The sequence below is a fragment of the Dichotomopilus funicola genome, assembly GCF_033296635.1.
Source record: "Dichotomopilus funicola strain CBS 141.50 unplaced genomic scaffold C8A04scaffold_70, whole genome shotgun sequence".
Taxonomy (NCBI): Eukaryota; Fungi; Ascomycota; class Sordariomycetes; order Sordariales; family Chaetomiaceae; genus Dichotomopilus; species Dichotomopilus funicola.
Genome location: NW_026944091.1, coordinates 111,960 through 125,153, shown reverse-complemented (window position 1 = coordinate 125,153; position 13,194 = coordinate 111,960). Strand labels below are relative to the sequence as shown.

General features: G+C 53.5%; 1 protein-coding gene across 1 annotated transcript; it reads right to left on the bottom strand.

The window, feature by feature from the left end:
• Positions 1–12,120: 12,120 nt before the first annotated feature.
• C8A04DRAFT_31675 (uncharacterized protein) lies at positions 12,121–12,582 on the bottom strand (the record flags this gene model as incomplete). The annotated part of the gene is made up of 1 exon (XM_062781833.1): positions 12,121–12,582. One exon carries the CDS (start codon positions 12,580–12,582, stop codon positions 12,121–12,123), a length of 462 nt encoding a protein of 153 aa, XP_062634175.1.
• Between the last annotated feature and the right edge of the window lie 612 nt (positions 12,583–13,194).

Here is a 13,194-nt window from a genome sequence, read left to right as displayed (position 1 = left end):
GAAAGGCGTTAGCCATGGCTGGGGTCCCCGTTCTAAGACTGGCCAAAGGCTGAACCACGAAAGGGCTGACAATCCAGGGGTTTCTCGGCGCAGCGCAATGCAAGGCCGTGACTGGAGTGTTTCGACCACATGCAGCACAGCAAGCTCTCCTACAATGGTAGATTGAACCGATGAGGCTTTTCCGACTGCGGCACATTGCTAGGAGATGCCTACGCAGCTCGGAAATGAAGCGACACTAGCCCGTGAAAGACCGACGGACCCGAATGGAGAGCCCCAGCCTCTCGGCGCGTGGTCAGCCTTGGTGTTTGGGGTGTTAGAACCAACTATTGAGAACGTAGCCCCCCTCGGGGGAGAAAATAACTGGCGAGAGAGTGAGCAAGGAACCCATGGCTCGCAGTCGAACAAAGAACTCACCGAACTTGACATAACAGCCCCAGTTTAGACTACTGAATCCCCACTACGTCGGATTTTCCGGCTTAGTTATCAGCGCCATCGCTCGAAGAATTCTCAAGCTAGAACAGGTGGTCAGCCTTGCCATTGACCACTCAAAGGACGCGAAAAGAAGCCAGCTTCAGGCGCGCATGGGCTCGAGACGGAATGGCGCGCGCGCTCTCGGCTGGCCCTGGGTAAGCTCGCGCCCGAAGGAGGATGTTGCCAGCTCGATGAGCGTGGATCAGTGGCTCAAAACAGTTGTCGACGGCCTAGTTTCGGAGAGAAGATTCTTATCCGACCTAAGACATACATGTTAGCTAAACCGGATCCGTCGAGAATTCCAAAACAGACTTCCGTGGCTTCAGCGCGGGGCTGAGACATTGAATGCATCCTCCTGTGTTGCCACGAGGCTTCGAGAAGGAAAAGAAGGGCAAGAACATGGAGATTTCGTACATCAACAAACTCAAATCGACCGCCACGAACGGTTCCAAAGTTCGGTTTGTGGTGCCTCACCCACGAACATGGCACGTGTTTAAGAGGGGCTGTTCCGAGTCCAACGGAACCTGGAAATTCACCTCCCGCGGCAGGGGTGACAACCCTTTGGATTGGCCAGCTTTGTGTTCGAGGCTCACCGGTCGGACCAGGATCCTTTCCAACATCGCGAATGTCGGATTGAGTGAGATGGGGTTATCCTATCCAAGGAGCCAGGATTGCTTGGGAAGGAAGAAACGTTCGATTGGCGTTTAGGTTCCGAAACGATCGTTCGCCTTCTGCAACTTGCTTCCCGCTAGAAGAGTATGGTCGTCGATCGCGAGGGAAACACTCAACTAGTTACGCAAACGACAAGTCAGCCCTTTCACACTAGGACACGTTAGCTCGAGGTTCTAGAAATTCTCCGGCCGCGCTGACAGAGGCGAGCAGGGAGGGTGTGAGAAAAACGATGAGGGGTCGGATCCTCAATGGATGGAAGGCTGGTTCATCTGACTGACAAATAGTTAGAGGAAAGGATTTCCAGAGCATTGCACTCAGCATTTTGAAGACGCGAGTATCGTTGTTCCAACCCTGTTCCGCTGAACGGGCGGAATGAATGGTGAATTTGGGCTCGCTGGCGGAATGAGAGGCTGTCATAACGAGTTATCAGTCCCCTGCGACGAAAATATTCCGGACGATCGCCAGACACTTCCGCACTCGGCTAGATCCAAAGAGACCGAACGGCAGACCACCACGGGGTTCTTCACAACCGGCACCGGTATCAACACTTCCGGCCCGGTGAACTGAACCTGGATCGGAGCGTCGCTCACCTCTCTGATTCGCTAACGACACCTCCCTTCCGTTCGTGTTCGGCAGCCCTGCTGTGTCGCTGCCACGGAGAGTAAAGGATTGCCCATGACGAATCAGTCACGATTATCCGTACACTAGTGTAGTGTACACTCCTGCTTGTCCACTACCTAGTACACTCTGATGTACCACTAGGACTGCCCGATCTGTGTCTCTTGAGCCACAGAGCCATGGAGGGTGCAGCAACAAACCTCAACGGTCGCGAGGTTGAAATGTCGTATTCATCGTTTCGTAGGACGACCTTGGAAATTCCTCCCTCGACACGATGTGACCTGAAGCCGTCAGTTGCCCCCGGGCTTACTTTTCTTCAACTTTTCTTGCCTGCCAGGATCACCGGACATCGCCAACATGTCTGCTGGTGTGTGTGGTGGATGAATGGCCTGGGGGGGAAGCATCGCGCCAGCCAAAACTCGAAGGATTCTGGACGATCGAATTCCCTTCCCTTCGTCTCCCCCGCCCTCCTCGTCCGGGGTCTCTCGGAGGAACGTCATGATCCTTGAGTGACCTGCAGTGAATGAAGAGCGGATTATTCCAGAAACGGTTAACCTAAGGTTTCCACACACAAGTCATTCAGGCACACGGCCAATGATAGTGGCTAGCTTGGTGAAGCGGGGCATGCAAGCCATGTTCGAGAACCATGGAACAATGAGCTTCGGGGCTCGCCTAGCGGCTTGGCGCTGTCAAGCAACGATGCCAAGGCTACGTGAGGAGTTCATCTCCTGCGGTGTCAAGAAAAGTTGATTGGAAGATCGGTGGTGCTGTGGAGCCGGTCAAGATCGTGTGAGGATGGGGAAATGGAGATGGGACCAGGGGGAAACAGGGATGAGGAGGTGTGGCGTCCGCTTGAGAGCGTTGGCAAAGGGGTGTTGATCCAGCCGCTTTTCTGGGTTTGGGTTTCTGAAGAAATGTCTCGGGGATCCTCAACGCCATCGATAATTCAAGCGATCCGATTCCATGGCACAGGGACCACAGAATTCAGAATCCCCAGCATCGGGATACACCTACACGTGTAGTCGCGAGTCGAAATTATCTTGGTTCAAGGCCGGCACTGTCGTCAGCAGGATGCCACACGATGCTGCAACTGCGCAGGCACTCGGAAATGGAAAAGGCAGGGGTTAAGGACCAGGTGATGTCCAACAGGCTATGCTTTCATCGGCCGACGTTCGTACCATGCAGCCAGCCAACGGACCAGTGTCTTGGTTTAATGGGTTTGCATATCTGCCCCTCAATTGACCTGGCAGGCACACCCCCTCTCCCCTCACACCCGGGTAGAATGGGGGGGAAGTGCATGAAGGCATGAAGACAGACTTTGCCGAAAGAAGGCCAGACGGAAGCACGCTAGTCTGCACAGGGCGGATGAGACGACTACTAGGAGGAAGCTGAGTTCGATGATGAAAGCGCGATCCCATCCACCAACAGCGGTTCCCAGTAATCACTGCGAGGCCCGAAGGACGCTGGACAAATTACATAATAGTCCACCGAAGCCTCATCGACCTTCAAGGTCTGCACTATGTACACTAAACCTTGATATATTCTCCACAGTACTATTGAGTGCTACACTGTATGGTACGTCGAAACCAAAAGCAATTGGGGAGGAATTATCTGTGGCGTTACTGGGAATCGCGGGAACAAGCGAGCCAGCGATTTCTATTTTCTCACACAGCTGGGCGTCCCTCCCCCTCACATCCTCTCTCCTGTGGCTCGAGAAAGAGCATTGGACGGACCGGCCCGGGAAGCGAGGGGAACCGGTGCGGCACAGTCACTGTCTTTTTTGTGAGCGTGTTGCGTGGGAGCCCTAGTGGGTGTGGCACTGTGGCAGGCACTGGCTGGACTGGAAGGGCAGGGCATGCCGAATCCGGTTCGGGGTGGCTGTTGCGGACTGGATACTTCCCTTTCCGGTGTGGGCGCCGTGTTGGGACCATCCTGACGTCTCAGGGGTTAATTGATTTCGCCTTGGTGGACAACTCGGCGTTCAGGATCAGGTTGACCAAGATAGAAGAGGCGGGTCATCTCTCCGTAGTGGGTTTCTGCTGGCGTTGGATCAACGCCTTGCCCACAAAGGCTTGCCCCGACGACGTGGCGACGGAGGCACAAACATCGTCATCCATGCAGAACATACATCTGTGGTCCTGTTGGGAAAGACGAGTTCCTGGCTGTCGTCCGGACCTGGCGTTGGGGCCGGTTCTATTACCCGATGGGGAGGGCTAGGGACAGGAGGCTCCTGACTTGGCTTCCTGATACAACACCGACAAGGAAAAGCCGAGAGTTGGGAAGAGGGGGTGAAACTCGTGTGATGCTGCTGGTTGTCGGGCATGTATGTATCTGCTGCAGCAGCTCACTTCCTCAACAGCCGCGGGGTGGAGGGGTGTGCAGCTGCAAAGTCGAAGCGTCTGCAAGCGTTGCTCCTAGCTCGTAACGAAGGCACGGGGGTGTGTGGTAGAGGGAAGGGTCTTGTCGAGCGTTTCAGGAAAGGATTTGATTTTTTTAGGTGATGAAGGTGGGGTTACAAACGACACACCACGACACCGCAATCGCGAGCCACAGCCAAGCACCCACTTGCAATTGATGATTGTCTTCTTGTTCAACTTGCAGAGGCAGTTGCAGGAAAGGAGTCTAGGGCGGGGGACGGAGAAAGGAAATGGGTGGCTGGAACAGGGAAAACCTCATGCTTTCGGCTACCCAACAACTGCAGATCAGGGATCAGAGTGACCACTACGCTGCGGTCAACTGAGGCGATGGTGGGGTTAATGGTGGTCGGGGTCTTGCAGCATATTTGACACTCCAGAGCGAACTCGGACAAGGCTGAGCTCCGGCGTACGTCTCGGAGCGATAACTACCCGGCCAGAGCATTGAATTACCGCAGAACCACCATCATCAGAGACATCCTGAGAAACACCACGCGAGGGAGGAACGCCACGAGGTTGCCAACGGCTTTGACACATGTCTCTAGTTTGATGGGCATGAAAGTCCTGAGAACCACGAATATCCGAGACAAATTCGCAAGCACGCCGTGAACGCCCACAACGCCTCCTCCCCTTTCCAACGCTGCGGACAGATGTCGACCTGTCCGCAGTTCACCAGTTAGTTCACCCGCCCCAACAACAAGCCCCGTGGCGTTAATACATACTTCCGGGGCATGAAGCCAACAGCAACACCTTCTGTGTTCGAATGAGCTGGCGGGATGAGGCGGATCCGCATGCATATGCACATTTCAGTCACCCACGTCGGTATCCGCCGCTCCCCACGCCTCCTTGGTGGCGTTGTTGCATCGTGATGTGAGACATTCTGTAGCACGAGGATAGGGTGGGCACTACATAGTAGTGTAGTTAGAGCCTGCTGCTCGCAAACTTACCCTCACAAGAACACTACACCCCGCGCAAGCCCATACTAACGTTATGTAAGTGGATACTGTCACCAATGTCATCGCCGACTCGAAAAAATTGTCCGATCCGAGACAGCATCACACCGCTGTGCTGCTCCGCCGGGCGTCTTCTTCGAGGTGGATATCGGCTCGAACTCACCAATCTGGGACGTCAAATGGGTTGATGCAGCGAGGGATAGAGAGAGAGAGATGCTAATAATTATTGCAGATCCCCCATCACGAACCCGAACATCCCTCCTCGCCGTTGTTGTCAGGTCAAGAAAGCGGATTCATCACTGCAATGCACGGAGAATTCCGCTGAAAGAGGCATGCGAGTGGTGCTGGCGGATTACCTTTTCAGGGTTTGTCGAGGTCTGCTGTGGCCCGTTGTGGCCTCAGAGGATCCTTATAGGGCAGCCCCAGGCGGGTCTCAGCACTCCCAACCCAACGTTACTGGGGTTCCCTGGGGTTTCTGGGGCCCCAACTACCGGTCGATCTACCGCCAGCACTCGTTAGCTCCCGCCTGCGCAGCGCATCACAGAACACACCTATCGTTTCCCCCCGCCGTTCCCTTTCGTCCAACTTCCATTCTTGTCACGACTTTTCCTTTTTTTGCATCTCCGTTGAAGCTCCGGGACTGACCCCCCCTCCCTGTTCCATTGGCCTCTTCCGTCAACAAATTTTATCTCTCTTGCGTGTTAGCGTCGGTGTTGGCCGCTTTGCGCCTTTTGAGGCTAGATCGAAGAGGTGAATTTAACGCATGGAGTCAGCTGGAGTGCATGGAGATTCGAGGTGGAGTCTCCTCGAAGGACATGGCTCCATGGACGGGATGGGTGATCTTTCTTCTCGGAGAAGACTTCCCATTTGAGAGGAGCTGATCAAGTCAAACTCTAAAAATTGCGAAGATCACCAAATTTTCCGACGCATGGTGCCTGTGGTCAATTTCGTCGTTTTGTTTCCCGTTGTGCGAGTGCACATGCCGGTGGGACCAGCGTCTCAATGAGCCAGCTGATTCTTGTCAACTGTAGTACAGTGTAGTTTGGTTAGCTTGTCTTGTCGTGTCCGGCTCCCAGTGGTCTGGCGCCATGATCCCCATTCCCGCACGCTAGCTACCCTTAAAGTTGGGGTTAGTGGCTGGGGTTGTTGTCTCACTCAGGCTGGTCCTAACGAAGAAGAGGAGCGGGACGATTACAAGGAGCTTCCAGAACAAAACAAGAAGTTTGCCCCGAGGAGGCTTGAGACAAAGTGAGGGAAAGATACCGGAAGGGAAACCTGGGATGAGGGCAAGTTGTTGTGTTGCGATTTGTCCGAGACGGCCGTCCATGTGTCTGGCGCGTGTCAATGTCAATTTGTGCATTGTCAATGCGTCACTGGGATGGCTGGTCTGTCGGTGGGTTTGTCGATGTTGTTGATGTTAGAGCACGGGGGGTGTCTATCCAAGCGGATAGCTTTCTGTCTCATCTTCTCTCCCTCTCTCCGCTAACGCTTGTTCCTGAATGTCGGCGTGATTTGATGCGAGACGTCGGGGTTGAGATGGAAACATCAACAAGCATGGCATGGACGGCGCATGGTTTGGTGTGGACGTGGACTCGGGTAGTGCGAGGCCCGTGGACGTGGTGGGTATGGGGATGAACATGGTGTAAGGGTGAAGATGGGAGATGGCGGGAGAAATCGAGGTGCCGTGACGGGGGTGTACGCTTACACGCTTGATGTTTGGTCAAGTGCACGATCTCAAATCACGAAACCACCCGACACAACACAACATCGTATCGGCGTGCGCAACGACGGCAGGACCCTGATCGACGGACGCGCCCCCATCTCCATGCCAGCGGGGCGCACGGCACTTGGTGTCGCAGTGGAGCGGTGTCGTGGTGATCGTGATGCCGGCATATAGCTAGCTGGATGGGTGGAGAGCCTCATCCTCGGCGTGGGTGTAACCGGGTTGCGGTGTGGGGAGAGGTTGTTGGGGAGGATACGCGGAGACTCGGATATCGCGGAGGTGTTTTGATAGTGTGGAGTCGCAAAACGACGACATCACGAAACTTCGACGATAAGGGTTATGTGGAAGAAACATGGGGAGTCTCTCGGCTGACGATGTCGAAGAAGGAGATATCCCCGGGACTATGGGTTTGGTCTGGGCCTGGATCTGGAGGTGGATTATGGGAAATAGCATTTCCCCGGAATCTGGGACGAAACATCTATCTCGGACATTTTTTGTGAAAGGGAGGGGTGGCTACAATCGGGTTTTTTGGGGGGGTGTCGTTCACTTTAAGATCTCGCTATGTGGGGCATAAGGCATGGGGCTCCCGAGACTACACTAACAACACCACGACAACGAAAGGGAGATCTACCCCTAGCGCTCCTCAAAAGCTCGTGGGGAGCTTGAAGGGAAAAGCTTGTTTTGATCGGCGGTTCGACGGTTTGGGCGATTTACGCGATCCATGTTTCCTCTCCTGTCCTGTCCTGTTCTGTTTGGATGTTACACTGACAGATGGATGCCCACAGACGTGGTGATGGGATGTTGGAGGCTAAGGGTGGGAAGGAAGAGGGTTACATGATGATGGAGCTTGCCATCGAGGTTGAGGTCGGAGATTTTTACACTACTTGCCTTGCCTCCTGTACTCCACTATGCATGCTTCGGAAGACCCGATGTCCGGGAGCTGAGGGAACGGGGGTGGGGGGCAGTTCTGCGATGCCATGGATGTTATTTGGAGGTGGTGGCTGTGATGCTTTGGTTAAGGCGACAAGGTTGACAATGCGGGGAGGAAGGGGGTGTGCCCTCATGCTTGATGCTCGATGGTCTACCTTGCGATGTCTTCCTTGTTGACTTATCGGCTTTACTCACCGGGATGTGGATATGGAGGAGGAGGATGAGGAGGATGAGGAGGACAAGGAGGTAGCGGATGCGAGCGAGAGAGCGAGCAGAGAGGGCCCAGGCGCGACTCCTTGATCGTTCCTGTCTGTCTATCCGTCTATCCGCCTATCTACCTGTCTGTCCATCCAAGCTCCTCCCTAGGACTGGAACTAACTGACACGCGAGGAAACACGGACACCTCCCCCAGATCGGGGAATTCATGTCCGGATGGCGTCGTGATAGCTTCTACAATGGCGAATCTGTGGGTTCGTGGGTTCGTGGGCTCGTGGGTTTCTGGTCTTTGATGAAACTTGGTTGGTTGGTTGATGATGGCAGGGCGGGTGAGGTGAGTTGAGCGTTTCAAGCGGTGTGTTTCGTCTTTTTTTGACGGCACGAAGTGTCAAGTCAAGACACCGTACATACATCCCATCTACCACAGGGACAGGGAAGGGGAGGTTGGTTTACACTAGTTTGATATCCCAGGATGAGGCCGTGGACGTTCGGATGGCCTGGGCGTACACTATACCGGGATGGTGATGGTGATGGCGATGGTGATAGTGATGGTGGTTTTGTTGAGTCTTGGGCTGTTGGGGAGCGGCTGGGAGTGGCTGGGACCGGCCGGAGCCGGCCGTGATATGAGGGGGTGGCGAGTGGATGAGTGTGCTAGTGTGCTAGTGTGCCTTATCTCGTCTCGTTGTCTTGTCGCGGGTAGGAGGGGACGCTATGCCGCCGCTCGGGATATCGGATGAGGGACTCGGGATATTCGGGTGTTGGTGTTTCCTTACTTTCCCGGGTCTCCTTCCTTTCCCCTGGGCAGTGGTGGATATCTGGAGGTCGGGGAGGGGAAAAGCCGGCGAGTATCGGGTGGAGAGGATGAGCTAGAGACGGTGGACTGGAGATGGGGGCCCGGGAACACCGGCTTCCTTGGCTTGAGACTTGGGATGGGGGTTGGTTGGTGTTTCCGGGGAAAGTCGGAAGAGTCTTGGGTTGGAGTTAGAGTTGGAGTTGTTTGTCTGTTGCCGGCTCAGGAACAGGTTTGCTCAGCTATAGCAGGGGTGTGTTGTTGTTAGGTGTACAGGTTTGTGATATCTGCTGTGTTGTTGTTTACACCTGAAACCTTAACCCAACAGCAGTTATCAACTTGGGCAGAAATCACACCAAGGGGCATTACATAGAACATGCGGTTCTTCGCCAATCGAGGTGACACAGCTTACACTACAGTTACAGCAAAGACAGAAACAAAAACAGAAACAGACCACCCCAGACACAGAATCCCACACTCCCGGCAGACCGGCAGACAGATCCGGTTTCCGAGACTCAACTCACTCACTTATTCCAGGTCCCGGTACAGCAGATCCCAACAACCGAATCATCGTCACCATCACCATGTCCGGCTCACGACTCACCGTCACAATCCCATGAAACATTTCTTTCCTTGCGTGGCGTTACCGACCGTTCGAAGTGTTACCGAACAGTTTAACACCCCGTTGCAGTGCATCGAAGCGAGCGCCGCTGAAGATTGCTTATTCCTATGGCAAGTGTGGGCAGTCGTTTGATGCACATATGCATGTACTTACTAAACATAAGTTAAGTTGTTAACGAGTGTGACGAGACGGGACGTAACGGGCGTGAAAGGACGGGATGTGAGGTGCATGCGTGCCGTGACGTGCCTTGACGTGACGGGACGGCTTGTGTTAAGTTTTTGACCGTTATACTAAGAACCGGGGTTAGTTATAATGTCCTCGCGTATGTATGTACTATAACGGTACGCACATATGTACTCCGTACTGTACATCTCCTGCATGTGTACGGCCGGTCCCTGGTGTGGTCGTGACTATAACACGCCGTGATATACCTCTTGGCGGTCTAGATTCACTTCCTCGGCTCGCTCAATTCGCTCGGTTAAGCAAGCCGTTTCGGAAACGGGGGGGGAAGGAGAAACAGTTTTATTTGGGGGTGGGAGGGGGAGGATTGCGGGGGGGATGTGACCGACGATTAAGCAATGGTGGTTGTGTAACCGAGCCGGAGAGTAAGTATCTTGTGCTTGATGGGGACAGAGGAACGTGGGGTTTCTCGACTCACATCAAACACCGGGATGGTCGCCTCGGTATTGTTTGTGGAGAGTTGCCGGAATGGCTGGTCCGGCAAGGCAATTATGGTTTGGGTTCGGGAGTCCTTATTTGAGTGGTGATAATGGTAGGCTATCTCGGTATGTTAGGGGGTCTTGGGGGGTGAGTTGAGTGTTGTTTCGACGGTTGAGTGAGTGATTAATTACACTACACTACAATATCTCTCGACTTGCCTGCCGGATTCATGGGATTCAGGGGCCGGCTGTTGCGACGGTGACGGTGACGGTGACGGTGACGGTGACGGTGACGGTGATGGTGCGGTGACAAGCAACAAGGAAGAGGTAACAGTGCCGGGTGAAGGGTAACTGACGGGTGTTAGGTGACGGTGAGAGGTGAAGGCGACAAGTGATAGTTGATAGGGCCGCTTAAGTGGTTGAAGGTTCATGGTGGTGAGTAACGACATGGTAAAGGCCTCGCGGGTTTCTCCGCATTCTCATCACTTACATCTCGTGGCAATATTCAGAGCATATACAGTACCAAGTATTTGGTAGGCCGCGGCATCAGAAGCACGGGCCGACTACTTCCTAGCCTAGGGTGGTATTACCAAGGTATGATGTTGTTCGGTTCATTGTCGGGGTAGCTCAACCCGACCGGTTAGCAGATAGCCAGTCCTTACGGGGGAGGGATCGAGTGTTCATTACAACGGCGGGACAATTGAGACCGAGGAAGCCACCATGAGGTGGTATGGCATGGATATTTGGGGCATCTACATGTATGTATTGGTGGTGTTGAAGGGAGGTTAAGCACGTCATATGAGTATCACAATTGCAGAAGTGTATTGCAGGATCTAGAAGTGAGGTGTGCACTGTGGTCCCTTTGAGTTGAGAGAGTTACTTTAAGGTGATGTTTTATAAGTGTGGTTACTCGGAGGTTTATCAGGGGGTTTATCAGGAAGTTGACTGACGTAGGTGCATATAATTACTTCTATAGAATAGCCAACGCTAGCGTACGCTCTTTATCATACATGGCTGTTCGATAACGAGGCTGAGTCACTACTCGGCTGCTCTAGAACATAGATCATTCAGATCCCCCAGTCAGTGTACACGTTGATGGTTCACGCGGTGCATGATACATCTAATCTACATAATTCTTTCCTCCGGGTTTCTAGAGATCGTTGCATTATGTGACGGGGTAATGACTGGGCTGTGGAATGGCAGAATGTGAAAGAAACTATTGTTCATGGGACCTTCTAGCTGTTAGTTGTCATGATGACAGTAACATGCTAGGCAGGTCTATAGATTCAGCTAAAACCCCCGGGTGTATGTTGACATTATATATTTGAGTCACCAGGTTCAGCACTACATGATGTCAAACTAACTTGCTTGCGAATTATCTCAAGATGTCATCTTATTGTAAGAACAAACTTTGCCACCAGATCCGAGCATCATATGGCGACTATGAGGTGAGGTTCTGCGTACAAGCTGATAAGACCTGAGCAACTATCATAGAGACAAAACATGATACTTCTAGATGTCTCGACGGGCCCGGAGACTCACTGCTCATGTGCGTGGCGAGTGACACTATCTAACGTGTCCCACCGTGACGTTCTGTCTTCAATGACATGTTTTGGCGTCATACAAGTTCCCGAATTAGACACGTCGAGGTGTAGCTGGACAGAGTACTGTGTCTCAGATCTGGCGCTGTGAACTCAAATCAATCTTAGTACGAGTCACTGGGCTTTGAGGCTGGATATGTCTCCGTTGTGTATTTGCTGTCGTCGGGACCCAGACCTAGCAGCGCATGACCGACGGTTCAAACATCAGAGCGGAGAATCAAGGACAGCCAAGTAGTGTATAATCTGGTGATACAACCGAAAGCCATTGAGCCTTGGCCTTCATAACAACGAGTAGAGAGTCCAAGCCTAGCAGATACCAGACAGGAGATATCCCCCACAATCCCAACACCAACCTAACCGTCTATCCTCATCCTCAACCCCCTTTCTCTCAGCCCCCTTTATCCAAACCCAACATCCATCCTCTCCCACCCTCCTCTCTCCCAAAGAATAATTACAACCCCTTCTTCCCCCCCAACCCCTGCACAACCCGATCAAACCTCCAAAACGCCATCCCCCCTTCCACAAAAACACTCCCCACCCACGCCCACCACACCGCACTCCCCCTCCTCACCCCAAACTTCCTCAGCCTCGTCCTCTCCATCCAATACGTCTCGCCCACATGGATCGCCACCACGGGAATCGCAATCACATTCACCAGCCACGTGTAGGTCGCCACGCCGCCGGGGAAGTGAAGGGTGCTTTCGATGATGCGGCCGAGGGGGCTGGTGGGGGTGCTGAGGAGGTGGGGGGGCAGGTGGATGAAGGCGAGGGAGAGGAAGTAGAGGAGGGCGGCGAGGAAGGTGAGGGCTTCGGCGGGGTTGTCGGGGGGGCGGTAGGTGGTTACTTTGATGGAGGGGGGGTTTTCTTCTCCTTTGGTTGGTTTGGTGGGCTTTGGTGCGCGGGGGTTGGCCATGGTGGGTGGTAGTTTTGGTTTTGTTTTTTTGGCGGTGAAGGTTGTTGTTGGTGAGGTTTGTTTTGATGATGATGATGATGATGATGATGATGATGCTGCTGCAAAGTCGCGTTTGTTGATGATCAACTGCCACAGTTTATTTATGTTGCGATGCGATGTGATGCGAAAATGCTGGCGGATGTGATAGACAGCCGTGCCAATTCCCACGATACTCCGTTTGTGAGCTGCAAACCACCTTAGAGTGAGAATCTCCTTTGCAAATGACCTGATGAATGATGGCCCGATGAAGACGTGTCAATAAAGTTGACATGTGAGGCCCGGTCTTTTTAAACAACCACTGTCGCCTGAAACTTGGCTCCGAAGCTTGGCAACCACAGCTACCTTACCGTAAGAGCTTAGGCAGCAAGAACAGGGGTGTGGCTCCCACCCATCGCAGCCGGCCCAGCCGCCAGCGTTAGTTACAGGGAGCTCACCCAGTGGGTTCCGGTGGGTGATGCCGCTGACAGTATTCGTCCTATGAAATAAACCGCCCTCGGTCTCGCTGTCTCCAAGAGACTGAGCCTGAGAAAAGCCATCAAGTCACTCAACACCGAATGCCTGGATGGACAATGC